The sequence below is a fragment of the Phaenicophaeus curvirostris genome, chromosome 2 (genome assembly GCF_032191515.1).
Source record: "Phaenicophaeus curvirostris isolate KB17595 chromosome 2, BPBGC_Pcur_1.0, whole genome shotgun sequence".
NCBI classification, from domain to species: domain Eukaryota; kingdom Metazoa; phylum Chordata; class Aves; order Cuculiformes; family Cuculidae; genus Phaenicophaeus; species Phaenicophaeus curvirostris.
The window spans coordinates 10840029-10867476 of record NC_091393.1 but is presented as its reverse complement, the minus strand read 5'-3'; the positions used below and the strand labels follow the sequence as shown (position 1 = coordinate 10867476).

Genomic DNA, 27448 nt, shown 5'->3' with positions numbered 1-27448 from the left:
TGGATGGATGGATGGATGGATGTTCGCATGGGATGGATGCACCTGGTTCCTGCGGGAGGGAGGGATGTGTGGATGGATGGACGGATGGTTGTTCCCACGGGATGGATGCTCCCGGTTCCTGCGGGAGGGACGGAGGGAGGAAGGGAGAAAGGGAGGAATGGATGCTCCTCGTTCTCGCAGGAGGGATGGGTGGATGAGTGGGTGGGTGGATGGGTGGGTGGATGAGAGGGTGGGTGGGTGGATGGGTGGGTGGATGGATGGATGTTCCTGCGGGATGGATGCTCCCGGTTCCCATAGGAGGGAGGGACGGAGGGATGCTCCCTGTTTCCGTGGGAGGGATGGATGGATGGGCAGATGGATGGATGTTCACACGGGATGAATGCACCTGGTTCCTGCGGGAGGGAGGGATGGAGGGAGGGATGGATGGATGGACGGACAGATGGACGTTCACGCGGAATGGATGCACCTGGTTCCTGCTGGCTGGCTGGCTGGCTGGCTGGCTGGCTGGATGTTCACGCAGAATGGATGCACCTGGTACCCACGGGAGGGAGGGAGGGATGGATGGATGGATGGATGGATGGATAGATGGATGGATGGACGAATGGATGTTCACGCGGAATGGATGCACCTGGTTCCTTGCTGGACGGATGGACAGATGGATGGACGGATGGACGGATGGATGGAAGTTCACATGGGATGGATGCACCTGGTTCCTGCAGGATGGATGGATGGATGGATGGATGGATGGATGGATGGATGTTCCCGTGGGATGGATGCTCCCGGTTCCCGCAGGAGGGACGGAGGGATGCTCCCCGTTTCCTCAGGATGGATGGATGGGTGGGTGGGTGGATGGATGGATGGATGTTCGCATGAGATGGATGCACCTGGTTCCTGCGGGAGGGAGAGAGGGAGGAAGGGAGGGAGGGATGGATGCTCCTCGTTCTCATGGGAGGGATGGATGGGTGGATGGATGGATGTTCCTGCGGGATGGATGCTCCCGGTTCCCACGGGAGGGAGGGACGGAGGGATGCTCCCTGTTTCCGTGGGAGGGATGGGTGGGTGGATGGATGGATGGATGGGCAGATGGATGGATGTTCACACGGGATGAATGCACCTGGTTCCTGCAGGAGGGATGGAGGGATGCTCCTCGTTTGCACAGGAGGGATGGGCAGATGGATGGATGGATGTTCGCGTGGGGTGGATGCTCCTGGTTCCCACGGGAGGGAGGGAGTATGGGAGGGAGGGATGCTCCCTGTTCCCGTGGGAGGGAGGGAGGGAGGGAGGGATGGATGGATGGATGGATGGATGGATGGATGGATGGATGGACTTTCACGCGGAATGGATGCACCTGGTTCCTGCAGGATGGACAGACAGATGGAGGAACGGATGGATGGATGGATGTTCATGCAGGATGGATGCACCTGGTTTCCACGGGATGGATGGATGGATGGATGGATGGATGGATGGATGGATGGATGGATGCTCCCAGCTCCAGCCAGGGGGAATGCTTCAGGTTCCCATGGGCAGGAAGATGCTCCCAGTTCCTGCGGTGAACACCTGCAGGCAGCCGCCCCACAGCGCTGCAGGGCCTGTGGTGCAGGCACCAGAAGGGCCTCCTGCTCGGCAATGTGGGGCCAGGCTGGCCAAGAACTGGCTCCCCCACCCCTTTTGATCCCACCCATATAATTTATGTGGATATTAAAGGGCCTTTGCTGTGATTTAGTGGTCTAAGTGCTTTTGAACTGACAGGTCTTCCAGCAAATGATTGCCAGCACTTGTGGATTTACCAGATCTTTAAGATGAACTTTTGACGTTCTTCTGCAGTGTGGGACTTAAGATGTGTTACACAGTGGTTGTGGCTTTCTTTATTTGTGGTGGCAGGGCTGGCAGAAGCACCTTGCTACTCATTCCTGTGCCCAGGATTAAACAAGAGGGCAGGGGTAGTTCCTAGGCTGTCTGTCCGTGCAAACCTACAGTGTCTTCCTAGTGCAAGGAAGCTGGTGCAGGTATGGGACAGAGTGGCAGGAGATGAAGTTATGGACTAAGCAAGCATTGGCTGAGTTACTCGTGTAACTCCTGCTTTAATGATGAAGGCCATGACAGCAGCTGCAGTGTTGGTTCTGAAAAGGAAATAAAATACCTACAGTTGAGCCTGTAGGAGAGTCTGTATTCAGAAGTACTAGTAGGTGTTGCAAGGTGTTTGAGGTGAACGCACATGTAGTTCTTCCAGATAAGATACAGCTTTATCCCAAATCTAGGCTCTGATCTTTCAAATACTGATGCACCAGACTATCTAAACAACTGTACAGACTCTGACCTCACTTTGACTGCTCCCCTACTTAGGTGCGGGTGAATGCTGCAGAGAGCACTGAGAATGCAGAGATGTTACCAAGCAAGTGTCAGTTGTGTCCTGTTAAACGGTAGCCTAGAAAGCACTTTCTGTGATTGCTAGAAAACCTCTAGTTCTGTTTCTTAATGTATTTCTATCATAAGCAATCTGTAATCAGCCTTTAATTATATTGCACGTGCTATTCTTGTAGATCTTGGGACTTTCATTGTCTGTTTTTTTGAGGTACTTCCAAGCTGTAAGCAAAAGAGGATGCTAACTGAAATGGAACAGGAACTGTGGAGTATAATAAATGCAATATATTAATTCAATCTCCAATAGCCCTTGTAAAATCAGAATACAACCAGCAACTTTTATTAATTTCTGGATACAACACAGACTACTTTAAAATCTAGACCCAGGGGGCATCTTCTGTAAGGAGTCTGTTGGATGCTTCTTCTTGAGAAGAGAGGAGTTTCAGGTGAAACATCTGGGGTTGATTCCCTTAGGCCTTTAACATTCCTTTCATTTGGAGATTTGTCTCAGACCATTGTAAACAATGAATGAGGTGGGGGACCTTCAGTAACAAAATACATACAGTTCAATCCAAATACATAAATACATAAGAGATCCTGTTTCACACCCAGTATATTCCATAGGAACAATTCCAGTAACGGCAGTACTTTTTGAACAGGATCCCCAGGTTATACTGTTAATGAGGTACTGGAGTGGTAAGTTCCAGATGCAGTGGACCTTGGGCTTTAGAGAAGTTTTACTGCAAAACTAGCAATTTTAAGTCCATCTTCATCCTTTCAGGTGAAAATACAGTATCCAGAGAATATTTTTCTACTTAAACATAGAAAGCATTTAATTAAGCATGCGAGGAAAAATTCTGCAGGATGCTTAACAGAATTTCAGTGCTGTTTCTTGTCTGTCAGCCTCCCAGTACATCATGTAATAAATAACAATAAGCAAACCTATTGTGCACTTTTTTCAGACTATTTTGGCCCAAATCAAGATGCTATGATTATTTATATCAGGAAGCTGAAGCACTTCTGAAAAACTTTCCAGTTCAAGCTACAATTTCCTTTTATGAAGATTCGGATAGCGAAGATGATGAAGATGAACTGGAAGAAGACTCAAGAACAGAATCAGATTGCTGATTGCAGGAAAGGCCAATGTGACTTCAAAGATTTAATATAAACTTAATATAAAAATGTATTATAGTATTTTTAAAGATAATATATTTGTATATAAGTTATTCTTAATAAAATGGAAAAGTTTTGTAATTTTACCTTTCTGAGCCTTTTCCCTTTGTTCTACTGTTCTGTTTTGGGCAGGGAAGGTGTACTTTTTATCTAAGGTCCTACATTTTGTAGACCAAAACTTGGACACCACTTTTAGGAGCAGAGAATGGATGTTTTGTTTTGAAGGGCTCAATTGTTATGTGATTTCCTCAAAGTCTGAGGATACATGGGAAGTTTTTTCACTGTGATTTAGGAGGCTCCATGTGGAAATGTATCAAAGAACCATATTGGATTAAGTATTCTAATGTTGTGCCTGCTGTTACAACAGAATTTCAAACATGGAAAAGAGAAGCTGTTTTCCAGATGGACACAAGGGTCCAAATCCCACTCTAATTATAATGATTCAATTTAGGTTTTGCTCTTAAGGAAAGGGTTTGCCTTAAGTCACTCACGCTCTCTTATGTGTGTGAGCTGTATTGTTATACATAAATGTGGTAGGAGACTTTCAGTTTTGTTTGTAAAGCAGACAACATTTCAGAAAAGAGAAAGACCTGCTCTGAGTTGTTTCAAATGTGAGCTCGTTTTCTCTCAATGAAGTCTGGTACTCATCACCATGCAGGCCAGAGCCCCTGAAGGGACTGTTCAGCCTAGAGAAGAGCAGGATCCAAGCAGACCTATAGCAGCTTTGCAGTACTTAAAGGGGGCTACAGGAAAGCTAGAAAGGGGCTCATCATAGACTCACCAGGTTGGAAAAGACCCACCGGATCATCGAGTCCAACCATTCCTATCAAACACTAAACCATGCCCCTCAGCACCTCGTCCACCCGTGCCTTAAACACCTCCAGGGAAGGTGACTCAACCACCTCCCTGGGCAGCCCGTTTCAGTGCCCAATGACCCTTTCTGTGAAATTTTTTTTATAATGTCCAGCCTAAATCTCCCCTGGCGGAGCTTGAGGTTTGTCCTGTCCCTTGTCACCTGAGAGAAGAGCCCAGCTCCCTGCTCTCCACAACCTCTTTTCAGGTAGTTATAGAGAGCAATGAGGTCCCCGTCAGCCTCCTCTTCTCCAGGCTAAACAACCCCAGCTCTCTCAGCCGTTCCTCATAAGGCCTGTTCTCCAGCCCCCTCACCAGCTTTGTTGCTCTTCTCTGGACTCTCTCCAGAGCCTCAACATCCTTCTTGTGGTGAGGGGCCCAGAACTGAACACAGGATTCGAGGAGCGGTCTCACCAGTGCTGAGCACAGAGGGAGAATAACCTCCCTGGACCTGCTGGTCACGCCGTTTCTGACACAAGCCAGGATGCCTTGTGATCAGCAAGTACAGGGATAGAACCATTTCAGGATGAAAGAGGGGAGGCTTAGATTAGATACTGGGAAGGATTTGGTGAGGCAATGGTGCAGGTTGCCCAAAGAAGCCGCGGATGCCCCATCCCTGGAGGTGTTCCACACCAGGTTAGGTGAGGCTTGGAGCAACCTGAAGTGGGAAGTGTCCCTACCCACGGCAGAGGGGTTGTAACGGGATGACCTTTAAGGTCCCTTCCAACCCAAATCATTCCGCGATTCTATTAAACCTATCACTTCAACTGCAACGCCAGCGCCGCTGTCGGCACAGCCTGTACACATGCCCCAGCCCCTCCTCGCCGGGCACCGGGCTGCCTCGGCGTGGGAACCGCATCCCTGGAATGCGCATCCCTGGAATCTGCTCCCAGGGGCCCCGACGCAGCTCGGCAGCAGGGAGCCGCCCTCCACGCAGAGCCACCCTCGACTTTCTGCCTCCGAACGGCGGGCAGCAGCGATCGCGCCCGCCGGGACCCTCTCCGCGCTCCGACCCCGCACCCGGAGAAGCGGCGGCGGGAGCATCCTCGGCGCAGCGGGACACCGGCTCCCACGGTGAGACAAAAAAGCGAACGCAGCGCAAAAAGGCGAACGCGAGAGGCGTCCCTCCCTCCGCACCGCCCGCCGGGGGTGCCCTTGGGATGGGGGGGAGCCGCCACCGTCCCGCGGGACCCTCGCGGTGGCGGCGGGGACGGACGGACGGACGGACAGTCGGCTCCCTTCCCCCCCCCGCGCCAGCTCGGGCCCCGCTCTGCTGCTTCTGCGCCCTGAACCCGGCTGGGACCGGGCCCCGCCCGCTGCCGCGCCTGCGCCCTGCACCGAGGAGCTCGGCCCCTGCGCCGGGGAGGCCTGCGGGCGGGCGCCCGGTGCCGGGAGGCGCTGAGCCCGAGGGCCGAGCTCGGCCTGCACCGGAGCGCCCCTCACCGGAGCGCCGAGCTCGCCCTGCACCGGGGCGGCCTCCACCCGGGCGCTGAGCTCGTTCTGCACCGGGGTGCCCCGCACCGGAGCGCCGAGGTCGCTCTGCACCGGGACGGCCTCCACCCGAGCGCTGAGCTCGCCCCGCGCCCGAGCGGCCTGCACTGAAGCGCCGAGCTCGTTCTGCGCCGGGACGCGCTGAAGCCCAGGACCGAGCCCGCTGTGCCCCGGGGTGCCTCGCCTCGGAGCGCCCCTCCCCCGAGCTCGCTCTGCGGCAGGACGGCCTCCCCCGCTTCTCGCCGCGGCCCTGCTCGCCGGTGCCGGCCGCCGCGGGGCCCCGAGGATGCTGAACGTGCCGCCGCCGCGGCCCTTCCCCGCGGCCCGCTCCCCGCAGCGCGCGGCGGCCGGCGGCCGCGCCAAGGTAGGGGCGGCTCGGCAACCCCCGCGGGGCCCGAGGGCGCCTCCCTCCCTCGGCAGGGGGGGCCGCTCCTTCGGGAAGCCCTCCCGGGGGCCTGGGGGGAGCGGCGGAGTCAGGTTGTGCGGGTCTGTGCTCTCTGCGGCTCTGCTGCAGTTGCTCAACTGCGGGATTCTTTCACCCCGTCCTCTGCTGTTAGAAAGGAAGGTGCTGGAGGTCTTACGCTGTCTTCCAGGGCAGACTGGGGCCGGGGTATCCCTGGTGATCCCTGGCCTCAGGTTCTGCCAGTTTAGAAGCATAGAATAGTTTGGGTTGGAAAGGACCTCAAAGATCATCCAGCTCCAGCCCCCGTGCGATGGGCAGGGACGCGTCCTGCTAGACCAGGCTGCCCAAGGTCCCATCCAACGCGGCCTTTAGACTAGATATTAGGAAAGATTTCATTACTGGAAGAGTGCTGAAGCATTGGCACAGGCTGCCCAGGGAAGGGGTGGAGTCGCTGTCACGGGGGGTGTTCAGAAATGTGTAGATGTGGTGCTTTGGGATGTGGTTTAGTAGGTGTGTTGGTATTTGATGATCTTCTACGTCTTTTCATAGAATCATAGAATCACCAGGTTGGAAGAGACCTCTTGGATCATCAAGTCCAACCATGCCTACCTGCCACTAAACCATGTCGCTCAGCACCTTGTCTTCCCATCTTTTAAACATCTCCAGGGATGGTGACTCAATCATCTCCCTGGGCAGCCTCTGCCGGTGCCCAATGACCCTTTCCATGAAGAATTCCGTGATTCCGTTATAGAAGACTTCAGTCCCCGCTTTCTCTAGGTGAAATTTCCAGTTGCTGTAGGACTTGCAGAAAGTCTTTGTAAATGCTGTGAAAGTGAACTTTCCTACCTTGTCCTACCTGGTCACGGTCTTCAAATCTTCTTTGTTGGTTCTAGGCTGTATCTTAAATGATGCTGATAAATTCTTTTTTACCACCACAGGAGGGCTAGGTGTGTGCAATTTGCTTTGGGACAAGTTATCTAAACGCTTATTGATGCTTGAGAATTCCCATGTCTGGATTACTAGACAGGATGCTCCCATAAGCACCCTTACTGCTGAGTAGGGCTCCCAAATAGCAGTGAAGAATACGGGTTGTGTTATTTCATATTTTGTCCGAGTCCTCCCAGGGAGCTTAGAAAAGTGTATTGAATGGCTCTTTCTTTCTTTTTAATGAAGTTTGTGCATTTGTTGTTTTTCAGGTGCCTTTAAAACCAGGAAGGAGTCTTATGGATTGGATTCGACTAACTAAAAGTGGGAAGGACTTGACCGGTTTAAAAGGGAGGTTAATTGAAGTGACCGAAGATGAGCTTGCTAAACACAACAAAAAAGAGGACTGCTGGATATGTATAAGAGGTTGGTTGCCGGGATGTTTTTTTGTACATTTCTCAGCTAGCTTATATCTTCTGTACTTGAAGAAGAAGAAACAAAACCCAGACAGCAACAATTACAAAAGCCACAGCCCCAAACAAACTATGCCCCTTCTATTTTTAGGCCAGGTGTAATTTTGACCTAATTGAACACAACTTCGTTCAAGTTAGAGATTTTGTGTCACCAAGATGTTCTTTGCTTTCGAGAAGTCTTCCAAGTGGGCATATTTTGTGCCTATTTTATATCTGCATATGAAAATAATAAAACTCAAGATTGTAGGTGATGCTTCCAATAACAAGGGCTTAACACAAGGCATTGGAAATGTTGACGTGTATGTAGACCACTCAGTCTTGGAGAGTTTATCCTTAGCAGTTGACTGTGTTTAGTGATTGCCTTAAAGCATCCAGAGACCTATAAGTTTTAAAAATGTTACTTAAGCCTGTAGAATCGTCTTTGGGAAGCAAGTGTACAAGCCCACGTATTACTTCATAAAACTTTATAAGGCAAATGACAGTTGCCACACATACCAATAGTAATCTTTGTCTAGCATAACAAATATCTGTGGTAACTAAACTATTCTACTTAAGTTAGTATTTTACTGAAAATATTGCTGAGAATTTGAAAGTATTATATGTTGTAAATCAACAACATGTGGAATGTGGTTTTGAGCAATAGCCGTGGCTAAAGAAGTATTTTCAGTGCTGAAAATGAAGTTTTTCATTTTCTTTCAGAAAGGAGTAAAATATTTGCTCTCCAGTTTAATCATTTAGAGGCTGAAACACATTAATATTGTGTTAAATTTGTTGTGAGATAGCAGCACTTGTATGAAGAGAGATTAAGAAGATCAGAGTAACTAATGTGACGCTTCTCTAGAAAAGTGGTTCGTTTAGTGATAACTGTGATCTGGGAAGGAACAGCATTGATATTTGACATGATGTCATCTATGACTCCAGCAAAAAATGTTAAGAATTTTTCTGTGAGGGCAGCTGGGGTTTTGTTGAATGTTAAAAGGGGATGAGTGAAAGTAGGGGTGAAATGTCGCTCCATACTGGCTTTTGAAAAAAAATAATGGAATTATTAATGCTCTGTGTACTGCTCTTGCATGTGTTAGCAAAACTATAGTGGGAGGAAAGCTAGAGAAAGCTTATTTACTGTGAACGTCTGTTCTTTTTTTTTTTTCTCTCTCAAAAGGGGACACATCTGTTACTACAGACAGAATCACTGCTTGAAAATGCTTGTGTTTTGGTTTTAATCTCTTTTTCCTTTTAGACTGTTTCTCTGAGGTTGTTTTTTACAAGAACTCTATAGTGCTGCTTCCGTGTCTGTCTTTAAATTTTTCCATGTCTGCCTTTTCTTTGTTTTGGAACTACTAATGAAAAAAACAGCATAACTGAGAATCCTGGTAGGTCTGTAGACCTGATATGTGGACAGGTAGTAAAACACCACCAGCGTGGAAAAACTAAATAAGATATCTGCATTGGTGGGTAGACTATACCTCTGTAAGAAGACCAGGAATTGACGAGAGGAATGTGAAGGAGAAGATCAGGAGCTGCCTTTTTTGAGAATGCAGTATGATGGTCATCAAAGAAAGCTGTTGTATAGGCCACAAATTTACATAAGAAGTGGGGTGTTGGGGCATAAAAAAAAAAAAGTAAAGGGTATATAAATGAGATTTCATTTGCTCCTGCAAGTTTGTTGGGAAATTGGACATAAGGCCTGTATTCAGGGGGTGCAAACTATGTAGATATTTACATTTTGTTGCATGCAGTAATCGGTGCTGCACACAAGATGGCATAGTGAATATGTCCATCAGGAGATCAGGGCAGTAAAATACGCAAAAATCCTTCCTTTGTTATCCAGGATGGTTGTTCTTACCAACTAGGATTGTCCCAAGTATGTCTCCTTCCTGCTCAGTGCTGAACGCCTAACACTCCTTCTGAAGTAATCAATGTATGCTTCTTAATTTGTTAAAATCTTCTTATGAAAGCACTGGCACAGTTCTGCTTCTGGTAGCTTCCTGTTTTGTTAATGTTGTATATCTTTAAATATTCTGCTAGGTCAACCTGCAATAGTCCTGTTAGCAGCAATGTGTCTGTAGTTAAATCTGTTCGTACTGCATTCTACAGGCTCTAATTACTCTGGTTGCGAGGCAACAATAATTAGACTTCATCATTTTGGACCTGTAAAGAAGCATCATTTTATCTGCCTGGAAATACTAAGAATAGTAACCATGTAGAAAGAATGCTGAGCCCTTTTACTGGGACAAATTTGACACCAGAGTTGTAAGCTGTTAATGAGCATAGGTTATGTTAAGTTTTTTGTCTGGCCTACTTGGATGAATGGAAGTTTTGTTGCTGATGGTAGCAGTTTTTCTGTATGGAAGACAGTATGTTCCAGTAGGCGTTCTATTCCATAGGATATGGGTGGTAGGGAAACAACTATGACAGCACTTTAGGAGTAATTTAATTGGAAGGGAGAGTGAAAACAATTCTGGCTTAATTTTTTGTCTTTGCGTGAATCAGCCTCTGGTTATTTTACCCTCGGGTTAGAATCACAGAATAAGCAGGTTGGAAGAGACCCACCGGATCATCGAGTCCAACCATTAGCATACATACCCTTCAGCTTAAGGGTTTCTTTTGTTATAGTCTTAGCACTGCAGGTTTCTTCAGATGTTCACTGGGGCAGGCGGTATGGCATTGTAGGATTGGCCCCTCTGTGTATTAAGAAATGTCTTGTGCTCTATAGAATTGTGTAACTTACGTTTCTGTTTTTGTAAAGTCATACTGTTTGTTCCGATCATGTCTACTGTTTGCCATTAGTGCATTTAGTGTGCACTAACTTTTCCGCTGGTTTTGGAGGTAGGGGTTGTTTCAGTGGTTGTAGAAATGCTGCTCATGTTTCTGTATTTCATTTTCTGCAGGATTTGTGTATAATGTCACGCCATACATGGAATATCATCCCGGTGGTGAGGATGAACTAATGAAAGCAGCAGGAACCGACGGTACAGATCTCTTTGATCAGGTGAGAACAGCTGACAGAGAGTAACACTTGCTCACTGAAAGGTATTTTTAATAATGCTTGTCTGCTGATTATTTTTAGGGCATTCCAGTTGAAATGGTAATTTCAAGATTTTCAGGTCTAAGGAAAGTGGGTTACCTTGCAGAATGGTATTTCTGTGTGCTCGGAGACACCCGTCATTTAAACTTTGTGCCAGAAGGCAATAATGAAAATGTCACTTTATGTTGTTGGAAGATTCAGTTTGACCGTTCTATTAAATTACTTTTTTAACAGAAATAGCAATAAAGCTGGCAACAATTCGAGAGAACACCTTCTTGAGAAATTACTGCAACAACTACTTGCTGTCATTTGAGAGGTGTTTTTTTTCTTGAAACTTCCACTTTTTGAAAAGTAGTATTCTTTTAGCAGTTAACTTGACTGTCGCATTATCAGTGAACAAGTACTGAGAAAAAGTGCTGGTGCTGCTGGTAACTGGTTGTGAGCAAATCACAAGATAATAGTTGGTCACTTCCTTGTCTGAGAAAGTTGGGGTTGTTCAGCCTGGAGAAGAGAAGGCTCCAAAGAGATCTTATAGCGACCTTCCAGTACCTGAAGGGGCTGCAAGAAAGCTATGGAGGGACTGTTCACAAAGGCATGTGGTGATAGGACGAGGGGGAATGGGTATAAACTGGAGAGGGGCAGATTTTGACTAGACATAAGGACGAATTTCTTCACTATGAGTGTGATGAGGCACTGGCACAGGCTGCCCAGGGAAGCTGTGGCTGCCCCATCCCTGGAGGTGTTCCAGGCCAGGTTGGGTAACCTGATCTGGTGGGAGGTGTCGCTACCCATGGCAGGGGGGTTGGAACCAGATGATCTTTACGTTTCCTTCCAGCCCAAATTCTATGATTCTATGATTCTATGATGTCTTTCTTGTTCTGGGGGCATTTCTGTTGCTATCCCCTCTACTTTAGCATTCTGTGTCTGTCAGATACTGATCCCTTTAGGAGTTTGGCAGGTTGCGAGCATTTCTCAAATTTCTGGAAAAAGATAACTGTCATTCAAAATCCTTGATTTCTTTCTGTTATCTGTATATGAGGAAACTACAACTTTTTATCTCATCTCATTGGCTTGTCCAGTTTAAAGTTTTTGGTTTTAAGTCTCTACGTACCATTCAAATTTGTCATGCAGCACTTTGTTTCCTTTTCTCCTTTTGTGATGTTACCCTGGATGCCCTGTCAGAATTGGCTTTTCTGCCATCCATTTCCTCTGCAAGTTCTCCAGTTCTGGTCTGTAAAGCTGCTGTTTTTTCTTCACTTTATTTGGCTTTCTGAAATAGGTAATTTCCAAATGATTCAATGATCGTAAGACAGAAACAAACTGAAATAGACCAGCTTGGTAGGAGATGTTTGTGTGTTTTAACAACTGTTCATCTTTGTTTCCTTCATCCTTTTTCCCCTCACTTGTATCTAAATGACACTAATTACTCTTCTTGTAAAGGCAATGTCTTTTTTCTGTTAATTGCATAGCACACATCGTAAAAATGCTCTTCTGAAATATGTTCTGTAGCTCAAGTAAATGATAATCAGATATTGCAAAGCGTAAGAAGAATAAATTGCATGATTGGTATTTTTTCATTGTCCTATATTTTTTCATGTAATTATGAGATCTGTAATACGAGTAGAAAGAAGTTCTGCGTGTTGGAATAATGAGTGTTTATGTTGAAGAAAAATCTGCTAACTGAATTACATTAGCCTCTGTACAAAAGCGAATTTTTCGATTTCTTCATAGAATGATGAAGTAAGAATTAAAGACTTTTTGAAAACCAATTTTGTTAATTTAGGTTCATCGCTGGGTCAATTATGAATCGATGCTGAAGGAGTGTCTTGTTGGGAGAATGGCTGTCAAGCCTATTGCTGCTCCAAAAGGTGAGGGTTTTAAGAATGAAATAATTTCTATTAGGCTTTATTCTGTACTTTTCTGGAAATAATGAGAAATCCAATATCATCCTATTTATGAGCAGAGTCTCTGTTCTTGCATACAGATGAAGGATGTTCAGTATATTCAGTCTTTTTACAGCAGATACCTGAATATGAAACTATTTTATGCATGAAGACTTTTTAAGTAATGTACTGCTACATTTCTTCTTTTATTTTTAGGCATCAGAAAACACACGTTTGTGTGTGCTATGGGTATATGTACATAGAATTTTTTTTTTCCCCAAGATTCCTTTATCTTTGATCCCGGGGGACAAACTCTCATCGGCAGTGCTCTCATCTTGAAATAAAACTCAGTATTCTCAATCTGGTAATTTCAGCACCAAACTCTAGTCTGGCCAGTTGTGTATGTATTGAGATATTTCAATACACTTTATGAACAGTTATCCTTCCAGAACACTTTATTAATCCCTTTAGTTTGAATTTATGTGCAGAAAATTCTGCTTACGCAACAGATTCTTCTGAGCCAGGACAGCAAGAGGTGTAGTAATTGTCAGTATTTGTTTTGGTTTGTCGGCCACAGCACAAATTTCCCCACCTAGGAAGCAGTAACTGTAACTGTATATTGACGCTTAGCAAAACCACAGTGAAAATGTGAAAGAATTAGATGTTTCTAGCTGTTTTTCTCAAATTCTGTGGCTTCCTTTACACAAATTCACAAATTCAGTCATCACCTGTAGCTCTTCGGCTTCTGACAAGGTGAACTGGATGCTGTCTTAGCACTTGGATCACATCGCCTATGGTTGGACTCGATGATCCAATGGGTCTCTTCCAGCCTGGTTATTCTATGATTCTGCGATTCTATGATTCTAACAGTTACACTGAGTTTGGTCTGTACGTGAAGGGGAATGGTATTTCACATCTCCATGTTGCTATGTAGCCAGTTCTAGTGTAGAGCTCTTAAGGTAAATGCTCCAAAGTATGAAGAAACCTGGACAGTGTAACTGCTTCATGGAGTTGAGGTGTTACAGAAAAGTTAACAGCTACTTTGTCAGCTGAGTTAGACATTTAAATGTAAATCTGACTTTTGCCAATTTCATTTAACTAAGTTTTCTGCAACTGGAAGGAATTCATGTGACAGCCAGTCAGTAAAAAGTAAACATCTCTTTGCCCCACCTTCTATGACAATCCATTTTCTGCTATTAAATCTTTCTGCTTCCGTCCATAATAGAACTCCTCTATCCATTTTGCTGTAGTAAAATTTGCAGGATAAAGGTTGCCAGCTGTATAAACCCTGTTTTGTCGCTTGTGTATCTTTTAGCCATCTTGGACTGAAAAAAAAAGTAATTTCATTAATTGAGGATCAAACTGATTAGACTGAATTTACTGAATTTATTCAGGGTAATATTCTTAATGTTTACTTTGATTACTGGTAGGTTATGTATCCTCCTCTTTTGAATTATCAAAAATGTGATTGACCAGCTTTATTGCCAGCCAGCAATAATTCTAGACTTGCATCCTTCTAGAAGGCCATTTTCAGCAAAGTCTGCATTTGAAAACAGGATAAAATACTAAGTTAATTTGCATGTTTTTGAATATAGGATTAAATGGGCTCATAAATGTAGAGACAGGACTTCGAATTACGGCATACGTTGTTTGCGTTTTGTGGCAGAGGGTGTGTGTTTGGCAGTAGGACAAGCATTGGCACGTGCTGTTTGATGCAATCTCAGTATAGTGCAAGAAAGGGAGGTGCAGGTTTGTCGGGGCATTGCTCTAAGATTTGTGGTTGTTTAGCTTAGTTTTTGTTTCCTGTGTTCTAGTGGTTTTTTGGAAGATGGTGCAATTATTTAACCACTGAACTGTTTAAGGAAGCTGAAGCTTGTCCTTGTGTACTCTAGGGCATTTTTAAGAAAGAAGAGTCTTTTGAAGATGCTGGTGATAGTTAATGTTTTGTCAGTTTGTCTTTTGGAAATGCTTTTTGATGGTTTGGTGGTGACTATAAGGAAATTCTGATGTGTCCCTCCTGTGGTGTCACAGTGGAGTTGTGCGCTGAAACGTGTCATGTTTGTACTTGCTGAGAAGGCCAGTGCAGTAACTACAGCAGTACCCAGGCATGTAAGAGATGATTTCAGTATTTCTCCCAGCAAACTTGTACAGCCTTAAACTGCTTGCATTCCCTTCAGGGTACTTGGCTGAAAACAGTAGCATGAACATTAGTTTGTTGTCTGGTATCTTTTAACACCATTAGTGTTTCTCATAAACGTATATTAGTATCTGTCTCAATGTTACTTCAATGGTGACATAACTTGGGAGTCAGAATGCGTAATGTATTATTGTTAATTCAGTGAGATTAGGAGAGCTCTGGTGTCACTCAAGCAAGAGAGGTAGAGCTGTGTCTTGAAAAGGTTTTAAACTGTCCATAACATTGCGACCCAATTTCAGCGCAGTGTGTTAAAATGTAGTGAAATGAGAATAGACTTCTGAACACAAAGAATTACCTTTAATCAGAAACGAGTTTTTGTGAATGAGTTGCCTATCCTGGCAGAAAGCTCAAAGCAGTGCATTGCAGAATACACACACAAATACAGCCTCAACCAAAAATTTTGGGTCAACTGTCCCATTCATCTTGTGGAGTGTCTGTTTTCACCTTATAGCAGCACAACATGAAAGCCTCTGGTGAAGGCTTTTCTTGGTTAGCTCTGAAGTAATTTTGCAGTACTGTATGCTTGATGCTTTGTTCCAAGAGCTGATCCTTCGCTTTTCTCATAAGGGCATTTTTCCTCTAACACTGGCTGGTGTGGGAGGGAGCACTGGAAGGGATTCGGAATAAAAGGGAAGAAACATTTGTATTTTGGTTTTCATAAAAAGGAGCAAGAAGAACACATTCATTTCTTCATCTTGCCCAAAGCTGGCTCCCATAAAACATAGTATGGTTAAAATGGGCCTTCATATTGGGACATTGAGATATGTGTGTAGAGGAGGCAGAAGGAGGCTTGGGTGCATCCAGAGGACTAGTTTCCCCACAGGTTTGCTGTGAGCAGAAGGATTCGTGGCTCAGAGGCACAGTGGTTTTCCCCTCAAGCTGTGCATCGCATATATGAATTGAAGCCATATAATACACCTGCTTGGTCTTTGTCTTGCTTTTTTTTTTTGCTGGTGTGTGTTTGTTTGCAGTAGGTCCAGTGTACTGTAGATGTAATGACAAATTTGGATAATAACTTGTCAAATAAAACCGTTTTGCAGAAGGAACTTATAGAAAGATTTTCATTTTCCTGGTTTTCGGCCAAGGATTAGGTTTAGATTGCTAAGCACTGGGTTTGTCAGATTCAGTGTCTACCATGTGTTGTTGTGAGACAAGCGTCATTGAAAGCCTGACAGATTTAGCGAGCTTCTTGACTATGACGTTTACAATTTCACAGGATAATCTGTGGTGCTTGTTTTGAAGTCCCAGAGTTCTTGCATTTCTTGTCCTTTTGTACTGTACAACTTTTGGCATTTTTAACATAGTATTCTTTTACTTATAAATAAACTTTTGGAGTGGTAATTGGTGCATTAATTTGTGAGTTCTTGATAATTGAAGTGTCCTGGTCAATCTGTTAATGTTTTATAAGTTTTATTTGAAGATCCTTCCTTTGGCTTAATTCTTTAGCATGATATGTGCAAATACTGTGCCATGACTTCTTACTGTCATGCTCGTTATTTTTTCTTAATGCTTGTAGAGATTTCTTCTACTCTATCTGAAGAGAAGAAACATCTTAATGGTAAGTATTCACCTGGAGTGAGGTAGGGAGTAAATCTTAAACTTATTTGAATATTATCAAATGAGCAGTGTTCATCCAGACTTCTGTCTGTCTTACATTTATCAATCTGATGTAGAGGCTGTAGTGATCTGTGGAAATTACATACAGCAAAATTCTAATCCGCTATTGTGAATTCACTGTCTAAAAGTAGTATAAGACTTCAATAGAGTAGTATAGATAAAGAAGGTGAAATGGACAAGCTTTCTGCTCGAGTCAGACAAGATAGGTCGCAAATTACTATGAGCTATGAAATAAACCACTGCAAAATTGCGAGGCTTTTTGATCTTCTGTCAGAAAAGCTAGGTTGCCATGGGGCTGGAGTAGCAGAGATAAGATGAGATCCTGGGGAACACTTCAAATTAGTAAGTCTCTACTAAAAGCTGGAAGGTCATCTCTGGGAAGTGAATCAAAATGGAGATGTATTAGCTGGTCGCAGCAAGACTGAACTTTCTGAGATGTAACTGTGAGAATGACTGGACTGACAGTCAGTGTAGCTCTAAGAGAAGCAAGTATAGTCCTGTGAGTATATTAGGAGGTTGACAGTAGTCCTTGTAGAGATAGGGAAGCATTCAGACCTTCACTGAGCCCTTTCTTGAGTGTAGCTTTGGTTGCTAGCAATCATTTGAGTTTGATGCTCTAAGGGAAATTAGTTACAGAGTGATCAGTCATATTAGTATGCGGCTTCCTAAATAACATGGCTTATGAAGTCCCACCAAATTAGGTATGATGGGGGTGTGTTGGTAGAGGAAATAAGATGAACACCCTTGAAGGGAAGTAATACAATATGAACTCAAGGCTGACTTATTGGCACGGAAGGGGACTGGTCATGTGAAAGTCTAGGCTGAAACTTTTGAAAATGAGTCTGGAACATTCAAATTCTGGAGTGGCAGGAGGAGCAGAGACCTAGATGTGTCTTAAGATGAAGCCAGAAAAGTTCTCAGGGTGATGTCCCAGCAAGTCCAGGCACAATGGAGGGGAAGATAACTTGTTCATGCTTAGTCTGGTGAATTTGAGTTCTCCTTTGTTTTCTTTTTTCTCATATTGTTTCCCTTGCGCTCTCTTTGTGTTCTTTGAATGTTGTATTTGACTTCTAAAAGGCAGTTTGCCTTTCAGTATGCACAAGCACTGAGCAACACAAAAAGTTAAACATATGTCATATAGAAGTAAGCAAGACAGACTTTGTTCTTGTTTTGCTCTAGAACAGCCTTATAAGATATTAAGCAAAATTTTGTCGGGGTCTGCTGACTGACTTTACTTTTTTCCCTTCCATCAGTGAACAAGTTGCTGAAATCCATTATCTTGCTTTGAAGGACTGGGGGAATTAGAAAACAAACTCTGCATTACTTTATCAGAGTGATACCACTAGCAGCTAGTAGTCATTACATACATGATAAATATTTTGTATTCAGGTAGAAGACTAGTTTTACCATCTATTTCAGTTTTCTTCTCATCTTGGTTATTTTGGATCATGAATTTCTTACATTTTTCCTTGTCTACCTGTCCTGAGCTTTCCTAAGCATCTTTCATATTCACAGTGGATCCAGATAAAGAGAAAGTGGTATTGCTTCTCTCTTCCATCTTGCTTCCCCTTCTGTGCCTAGCAATGAGTTTTCTTGTCCAGATTATGTGACTTGTCTTGAGACATAGGAAATTATTCTGCTGGTAGTTTCCAATACAATTACTGAAGTACTGAGGCTTGCTTATTGTATTTGGTTAACCTGTTTGGCAAGACTTTTGCAAAATAGGAGAGGTCAGTTCCTGAAGTTACCTTCCATGAGGTTTTTCATATACAGTTGTTGCGTTTTGGTGCTTAACTTTAGCTCTTGTAAATATAAGTAAGTTGCAACGAGTTTAGAAATAAACATTGCTGTCTGAAAGTGGGGGAGGGAAGCCTATGGTATGGGCTTTGATTTTTTTTCCGAAGTTGTTGGCACTACTGAAGACGGTTTTGTCTTATCGATTTGAAATGTATAAGTGAGTTTATTTTGAGTGTAGTCAGATCTATCAAAAATGTATCACTGATTCTTGTGAATATTAGTTGTACATAATGTTAGGGGTAATTAAAGCTTAAGTTTTCAGGATATATTTCTAGTCATAACAATTAGTGTGGGTGTGGTCTGCTGTGCTCTTCAACATCTTTTTGTGCTCAAGTTTCAAACAAGACATAAAAATTTTGTAACACTGGCATTACCAAAGCATGCCTGAAAATTTCGTATTTGTTTGAGAACAAATATACATGTTTTAAATACATGTTTTAAATATTTACATGTTTTAAATATTACCTTTTCAAGCTTGCACTTTTGAGTTAACCTGAGTTTCTCTTCCACCCAAGCTACTATTGGTTATTATTACTATTTTTCAATTATAATTGGAAAAATTATGATGATTTTTGTAATATTAATGGTAAAAAATAATTACTTGGGCAGTTTCACTCTCTGAAAACAAGCTGGTGTTTGAGTATATATATACATCAGACCTTAAGGAAGAGATGTGGTATTTTGGCTTTTCTTTTGATGTTTTGTGTTTGTTTTTTTCCTATATACATAACTAGAATTTTCACTGCTACTTGTGTATTGCCTCTTGTCCTTTTGCTGTGCCCCTCAGAAGAGTCTTATCTTCTTTGTACTTCCTCTTCTCTTATCCTTTCTCTTTAGGCAGTTGAAGGCTACAGTTGGATTTCTCATGTAGCCTTTTCTTCTGCAGGATGAAGAACTGCAATTCCCTTAGCCTCCTTTCATATATCCTGTGCTCCAGCTGCTGACCGTCTTGGTGGCTTTTCCTTGGACTTGATGTCTGTCCTGCACTGTGGACAGTGCTCCACAGTGCAGGACAGACATCAAGTCCAAGGAAAAGCCACCAAGACACAGTGCTCCAGACGTAGTCTCAGAAATGCTGAACAGAGAGGGAGAATCATTTCCTCTGAACAGTTTATTGTGCTCTCGCTTAGAATGAAGTTGGTTTTCATCACCACGGTGATTTGCCCGAATTTGGCTTGTCTACTGAATCCCTGGAAGGTTTTCTTCAAAATTGCTTTCTATCCAGTCAGGCTCCCCACTTGTTTTGTTGCATAAGGTTATTTTTTACCAAGTGCAAAATTTTGCATTTGCTTTTGAGCTTCGTGGAGCTTTTGTCATCCCATTCCTTCAGTCTGTTAGGGACTCTCTGAGTGGTAACCGTGACCTGTTGTGGTTTGATTGCTTCCCATGATTTGTTACTGCTCACTTACTTCCTGACAGCGGGAGAGTGTGTGCCCTTCAGGTTGCTAATAATGATACTGAATAGTATCAACGGTTCCTGTTCTTAGGGAATGACAGCTGTAACTAGACCCCAGCTGGACTTTGTACTGTTCATCACACCTTTTACAACTGGCAATCCTACTAGTTTTCTATCCAGGTTATTATCCACATATCAAACACAGCTCTCTTCAGCGTGGCTACGAGGATAGCGTGAGGTACTCTGTCAGTAGCTTTGCGATCTCGTCTCCTGTGGCATTCTGGTGGTGCAGAGTTCTAATTCTGCTGATCACTTCTCCCAGGACTTTAAATTCCTTCATTTCGTGCCTGCCATCAGCCTTTGGCTTCACTATTAGGTCTTCTTTATTTATGGCCACCATGACCATTAGAATGCTTTCCTTAATTAGTACACTGATCACTTGAATCGTTGCCCTTTTATTGCAATGTGACTTCAGTGTGACTTCTTGTTTTCACATAGCATCTTGGAATATTTTAGAATAATTCGTATATAACTTGGTTTGCCAGAAGGTTGTATTTCGTTGTGGCTCTTTGCATATTTTTTTTTGACCTGCAAAAGCAAATAGGGGTGTGTATGACCATGAATGTCTCTTATTGATGGAGGCCAGCATAAGCATATAATAGATGTCCTCAAGAAAGGTTTAGCCTTTGAGAAGGCCTTTTATTATTAGGTGATTGGTTTTCTTTTGCAGTGATCTGACTGCTCTGCCATCTAGCTTCCTTGGCAGCTGCAGATGGTGTGTGCTTAGGGGTAATTAAAGATCAAAGAATAAGTAATTCCAGCAAGTTCTAATTGCTTTGGGTTAATTCCACCATCTGGATGATCAAATACTCTTGACAGATTGGATTAGACCAGAGTGGCTCTTTTTTTCTGCTTTCCACACAGTGGAGCCACTCAATTACTATGTTTAAACTTGTAATCAAACTACATTAATTATTTTATGTATAGCCATTTCAGTTTTACAGGGTTTGCCTTTGCATGGGCTTGAAACCAGCACTAACCACCTGTTGTCTTAGACCTCTGCCCAACCATTGCTAAACTCCTGCTGTTACAAATCATCTTCTCTTTCAGTCTTTGCAGCTTTCTCCATCCTGATTCTATTTAACTTCCTTGTTTAAAAATTGAAGAAGAATTGGAGTTGCTTTTATCTGACTTCCCTGCTCAAGTTTTTACCAAACATATTCAGTTTCTTTTCAACCAGAGATTAGTACAGTTGACATTTTCAAAGACTAACCAAGCGTTGCCTTCCAGCAAAGGCTTTTTCAGACTGTTTTGTGTTGTTTAATACTGAAAGTGAGTAGCTGACTTATGTGAAAATTCCTAACAAAGTGCAAAGTGGAGAGATTTAGGCAGGTATCTTAGGTTAACTGACTGATGGGAAATTTTACTTGTGAATTTGGTTATACCAGATGCCACAAATGGAATTTGTTCATCTGAATTCTATGAAGAAACAGTTCTGTTAAAGGAAATTAATTCGTATAACCTTTATTCCACACTTCACTATGGCAAAGTGTGAAAACACAAGCTAATAACAGATGGTGAAACCGAGACCAGCCTACATGTACCAGAAGGGCTGCATGCACAGGTTCTGTGGTATATGGAACTCTTAATTTCTGAAGTAGAACTTCATGTTCTAGGAACCTGGTCTCCTAGAGAAAGTGCTGAATAAAAACAAAATTTAAAAAGTACCTGCGTACTTCTGGCTGCCTGTGGAAATAAAGCCAGTAAATATTGTGGAAGTGTATTTAGGACGTTCTGTTTGAATTAAACCCAACAAACCTCTCTGATTAGGATTTCTATTAAAAGAGCATCACAGCAAATATTTTAATGATTCTCTTCTCTTTGTAGGTATGCTTCCTGAGAAGAAAGTACTGGGTGCTTCTGCTAAAGATAAAACTCCAAGGTAAACCTTTGTCTTCCATTGTCTGTTGAACATTCTATTTAATAATTCAGTGCTGTTCTTAATGCAAACAACTTCTTCCATGGTTAGTTCTTTAAGTTTCAACTAAATGGTGATAAAAGGTTCTTGGCTTGCTCAGTTGGTTCCTAATACTTGCACTGCCTTTCATCACATAGAAAGTAATGAAAATATGCAAACAAATGGGATTCCAGATGATGGACAGTCTGTTTCCTCTACTGATAATCTGGAAACAGATGTATCTAGACATCAAACTGTTGCCAGTTTTTGCCCTGTTCTATAAAAGGTTGGCTTCCTTGTGTTCAAGTGGTTGTGCAAGCTCTCCATGAAAACACCTGATGGTTTTTTCTAGATCCCCAATCCCATGAAAAGCTTTCTAAGATAGTATCTCTCCAACTTCTTCAGTACTGCAGAGTGCTGGTCCAGTTTTCAGGACACACAGAAGGTTCATTGATGCAATCAAGCAACATCTTTGTGTAGCACTCTCTAAAAATGGAGTCTCTTCTGTTCCTGATGTATTCGATCTCCCTCTTGCCACCTCTCTCACACTGCTTTTGAATTTTATGATCCATTTAAAAATGCAGATTGAGGTCTTCATCAGAGAGATCTTCTGGAATATTCTAGAGACTTCTTCAAGTTCTTCTGAACACTAGTGGATGGTGATTCAGACTTTTACTAGAGTTTTTGCAGAAGCCCTGTGTGTAGTGGGTATTTATGTTAGCTCTGACTGTGATTTAAATGCTGCTAATATATTTGAGCACCTTGTAAATGATTTGTCCAAAGCGTGGCTTACATTTGCAGACTTCTCAGCCTTGCTTGCTTGAGAAAACTCCTGGAAAGTGATTCCAACTGGGCTGATTACTTTTTTGATTTCAGTTAATATGTCTGTAAACGTATGAGTTGGCATGCCTTGCTTAAATACTTCATTTCTAGCTGGAATATATTAAGATCTGGCAGTTGTGGTCAAGTTATGACAGTATGCAAAGCAAAGCAGGCCCTGAAACCCCACTGTGATATACCTGCTGTTGTCACTGAGGTATCATTTGACTCCATGATGCCTTGTGTCACCAAGGTTCCTTTTCTCACTTTGAATCAAAATCTGGTGTGAATGTATAATCTCTGGGCCAGTTACATACAGTCACAGAAAATACTGTGGTGCGTAAACGACTGGAGTGTGGCTTGTCTTCTGCAGCACTCCCCAAACCTTGCTGCCTTTCTTCGTGTGTCTGTGGTGTGTGACTGAAAGGTGGACAGCCTAGAACATGTTGGTTGTCAGGAGCATCTGCTGCAGGGGACATCCTCCCTCTCTGCCACCTTTTCTGGTCCAAGAGTCCAAACAGTAGATAGAGCTGGTCAGGACACTGGGGAAGGGAGAAGATGTGAGGGTTTAACCTTGTTGTGGGGCCAGAGTTGGCTTTCACTTGCTAGGATTGCAACCTTCAAGAATTGCAGCTGCCACATGGTGGAAAGCTTAGGGGCATGAGACTGTGAGATGTATGGTCCTCATGAAAAGGTCTGGAGAGAAGAACAGCTTTTCTGAGGTAGGTAAGTTGCTTCTTGGCAAGCATAAGGCAATACAAGCAATTAGCGTTTGAAAGTTTTCTATTTCTTAACTTGCCCTGGGTTTATTACAAGTTTTGTTCAGCTTGGGAATATAGGAATGTATGTAAAGTCTTGATTTGGGGAGATTAAGGGAACTGTGATGTTTTTTGGTATGTGTGTGGAATCTACAACCCTTGGAAGCTAGCCTGGCTATTTAATACTTTTGTCTGCAGTCAAGGATTTTAGTCATCTTGTTAGGAATGTCCATATAGTGTAGAAGATGCACAGGTTTTTTAAGTAAAACCAATGCCATATAGTTTTAGCTATATCCTGACTATCAGGCTGCATGATTTAGACTGTTCTTATTTTAATGTCTTTTAATGGTCTTTTCAACAGGGACTTACCTCTTAAAAAACAGTAAATAGTGTATTTGCCTAGTAGACTCATGAAAGAAACTCTACTTGAAAAGTACTAATTAAATGTATTTTGGTATACCCGAAGAAAGTGTATTTTTTTTCTTTACTGTATTTTGTGTTTTACAGTTTTGACTGGTTCCAAACAGAGAGTTTGATCACTATTGTTGTATATACTAAGCAGAAGGTAAGCATGTTTTTATGAAAAGAAGAATTACAAGATCCAGTTATGATTGAGCTTGAGTTCTGGGAGAACTTTATTAAAATATTTGTGGTTTGTTTTTTCTTTCCTTGCCTATGAAAGGATATGAATGCAGAGTTGGTGATAGTTGATTGTCAAGACAAACAATTAAGGGGAGAGATCAGTGTGGATGACCACTCGTATCTTGTAGAAATTGGTAGGTACTGTAATTTTGGGGTTGAAAATACTGAATTTTCATTCTTTTTTTATTAAGCCCCTCTCATGAGACCATGTGCATTTTGCATATACTAAGTTACACTTTATTCCTCTTTCATTAGAGATGAATGCTTTAAAGTACCTTGCTGTAAAGAAATTACATTGTTTATCAACTCACAGCTTCATTTATTTAGTGTGTACTTAATTTTTTTTATACATGGAATAAGATGTACTAGGAAATTGATGTGAAAGTCGTGGAGTTTTTCTTCAGATGTTTTTGGTGGTTATTGAAATGTCCTCATTCAAAAAGTGCAAGTGGAATGATTTAGATAAATGCAGATTGGTAGGTTCACGTAGTTCATTATTAAAAGTAATGGGGAAAATGATGTCTTTCTCAATGTTATGTACTAGGCCTGCAGATATCACTGGGACTGACACAATACACAAATGAAATTTCAAGCCCCCATAAAGATGTGTAGGCTTATTAGTTCACTCGGTATTTCTAGCCTTTAACTGTATATGTGTATGACAACTAGAATGTAATTTTGTTTTGGCTTAAAATAGTTTGTTTCTCTTTATTTCAGACTTGGATCACGCAGTTCAAGAAGACTTGACTGGTAGGTTCTGCCTCTTGTAGCAGTTCTGTATCTCTTCTAATATCAGAATGCAGAACTTCAATTTATTTTTCTGACTCATCAGATGCTTTAGTTTTGCTTGATGGCAGGTTCTGATGCAATCAAGGAAATCAGGCCATAACTCCAGATTTTTTTATTTTTTTTTTAAATTTTGGCATTTAGGCCTGTGAAAGTTAAGTTGATGGTGCTGTGATCCCTCTTGAGTATGACATAATGTTAAAATTATTCAAAGTTAGTTCTGTTATGTATTTGTAAACTGTTTTTTGCTTAGACTGGGATTTTCTTGGATTTAATTATTCATTTAAATGCCCTTGAAAAAAATGAAGCAATAAATAGTGGGTAGTTACCAATTTCCAGTAAATGAGGACTCTGAATTCGTGAGCATCCTTTTTGACTATACGGGCTGTGAAGCTTTTTACAGTGTATTTAGAAAATAAGGTACGTTAATTATGCATATTAAGTTAGTGCTTGTTGTTTTAAATGCATTGTAAAACATTATAAAGAGATAGCTGGAAGTAAATTTTATTTGATATTTTAATTTAACGGATTAATTCCCTGTGTCTTGGGAAATGACTAATCCTAAATTTCACTATAATGGAAGAGTTAAATCATTGTTTTGTACAAAAAGTAACTAAAAGCAACAGTATGAAACCTTTTCTCTTTAAGTGAATATTGCTGAAAACGTTGGGAAAGTAGAGATTATCTTAAAGAAAAAGGATAACACTCATTGGAAAATGCTGGGACAGCCCTTGGAGGGTCACAATACATTTATCAAGCGCACAGACAGAGGTAAGCAGTTTCATGGCCATGTTACCCATTGTTATAAGACCTTTTGGAGCATGTTAGGCATACTTGGTTTCTCCTAGGATTTTCTTTTCCTGTAGTCGTACTTCATTTCTTTCAGGAATATTCTCTGGTCCTGTCGAAAGCTGCTCAGGAATTCTCCTTGAAAGGATTCAGCTTAGAGGTGTATTTTGCTTTGCTTTGTTGGTTTGTTTTGTCCTGCAGTAAGGGTTGGAGGTCATCCAGTCTTGCAGAAAGACTGGAAGAACCTAGTAGAGGGAGATGAAGACCATTTGAATGTCATTGCATCTCATGACTACCTGTGTACTTAATATGAAAACCTCAGTAGACCCTGAGGAGACAGTGCATGGCCTTGTGTCAATCATCATATGAATAACTGTAGTGAAGTAACAAACATCTCCTCTTCCAAGTGTTTACTGTACATGTAGTAATATTTTTCAACACTGTAGTGTTCGAGCACCCTGCATCTTTGTTAAAATAAGGCACTTCAAGCCATGTATAGGTATCAGAGCTAGCTCCGAGTAAGCTATAGGAAGCAATAGATGTTACCTATGAGTTCATTTTGTGGTAATGGAATAGTACGAACTTGATGCAGCCCCAAAGCACATTGACATGAAAAATGTGCTGCTTTTTTTTTTTTAACAGCTAAATTAAAAATTACATTATCTAGAACAAGCACGCTTCCCATGTTATTGCAGCTGTCCAGTTTCGCAAAAGCCTTCTTGACTCTCTGTCTAATAACGCTCAAAAATTGACATTAGTCTGCCTTATTATGTGTGAAAGCAAAGCTGTAAATTTTTAAGAGCTAATTAAATGTTGCTCACATGTTGTACACCTCTTACTGGCTCTCAGTTATGCTACTTAGGCCTTTAAAATCGAGAGATTACTATGGTACAAAAAAGAAGACTGCATAAAAGCACATCTCTTTAGCTGCCTTTAGGTTATGTAGAATGTAATTTTCCTTATGAGAGTTTCAGAAACTGTTGAGTCATCCACTTTAATATTAGATTTTTCAATATAATCCTCTCTATTTAAGCGGATACAGCCTAGACTCATATGTTGTCCGTTGTCCATTGCTCATTTGCCCCCTCCTTATTGCTTTTCATGATTATGGAAAACAAAATAAGAAAATAACCTGAAAGAGCAAGAGGTGTAGAATAGAGTGGCTTTATAGATCCTTTGCAAATGAGGGAGATTAGAATGACAGCATGCAATTAGCAAATATCCAAATAGAGCATTAGTAACCAACGCTTGCTAGACATTTATTTTGCATTTTTTTCTAAGTCAGTCTCCAACATAGCATTTGTCATGTTATCGAGAGGACGAGTGTCATAGATATTGCATAACTTTATTATGTATCACTGACTGACTGAGTTCAGGTTTAAATTGAATCTCCAGAAAACTTAAGTCAAGAGGCTTGCTAAGCCTGAGTTTCTTCCATTCCCTGATTACAAAGGTGGAGAATCTAGCAAACATGTTAATATCTATGGCTTTTTATCCCTACACCAGAAACATATTCTGCAGTTTTCCTAATTTTAAATCCCCTAAATTTAAAGTTGATCACGTCAGAAGATTTCTAGAGAAATATTCAGGCCGAAATGTCTTTCTGATATTCCAGTCACATTTCACACATAAAATCTATTTGTTGGAGGCTTGTGTTTGCTCAGCTTAGCCTTAAGAAGTCACTCTCTGTTTTTGCTTAGAATTATGCCCCATTACTGTAAGCTGCAGGGTTTTTTAAACGTTGCTTCCACTTCTGTTGGACTGAAATAATGTTATGTGAAGAAACTTCTACTTCAAGCAGTGTGAGCACAGAAATAGTGATTAATAACTACAGACAATTTGCTTGTTGTTTGTGGGTGTGCAGTTGTTTTTGTATGCATAACTACTTTTTCTGAAGCAAAATATCTTTATATTGGAAATAAAATAACAGAGGCTTCCAGCCTGGTAATTTCTGACCTCATAAATGAATTCACGCATTTCATAGATGATGTTAAATAGATCTTTGAAGAGGAGATTAGATTGTTCTTTGATAGATTGCAGAATTGCTTAGTGTGAAGTGTGTTACAGATATAGAGGTTCCTTAATGCTAATTACACTTCAGTTTA

At 42.0% G+C, this 27448-nt stretch overlaps 1 protein-coding gene across 4 annotated transcripts in view; it reads left to right on the top strand.

The window, feature by feature from the left end:
• The first annotated feature begins 5441 nt into the window (after nucleotides 1-5441).
• Nucleotides 5442-27448, top strand: part of CYB5R4 (cytochrome b5 reductase 4) — a 34183-nt gene continuing 12176 nt past the window's right edge. The window contains exons 1-10 of one of the 4 annotated variants that reach the window (XM_069851274.1): nucleotides 5442-5460; nucleotides 7477-7630; nucleotides 10566-10666; nucleotides 12486-12570; nucleotides 16299-16340; nucleotides 21480-21534; nucleotides 23634-23691; nucleotides 23809-23902; nucleotides 24486-24518; nucleotides 25203-25325. In XM_069851274.1, the coding sequence (XP_069707375.1) occupies nucleotides 7504-7630; nucleotides 10566-10666; nucleotides 12486-12570; nucleotides 16299-16340; nucleotides 21480-21534; nucleotides 23634-23691; nucleotides 23809-23902; nucleotides 24486-24518; nucleotides 25203-25325 (718 nt within the window). In that variant the 5' untranslated portion in view covers nucleotides 5442-5460; nucleotides 7477-7503. Of the gene's footprint in view, nucleotides 5461-6141; nucleotides 6242-7476; nucleotides 7631-10565; nucleotides 10667-12485; nucleotides 12571-16298; nucleotides 16341-21479; nucleotides 21535-23633; nucleotides 23692-23808; nucleotides 23903-24485; nucleotides 24519-25202; nucleotides 25326-27448 lie in introns of those variants that run through there. The other 3 variants (XM_069851275.1, XM_069851273.1, XM_069851272.1) reach the window with 3 other exon arrangements.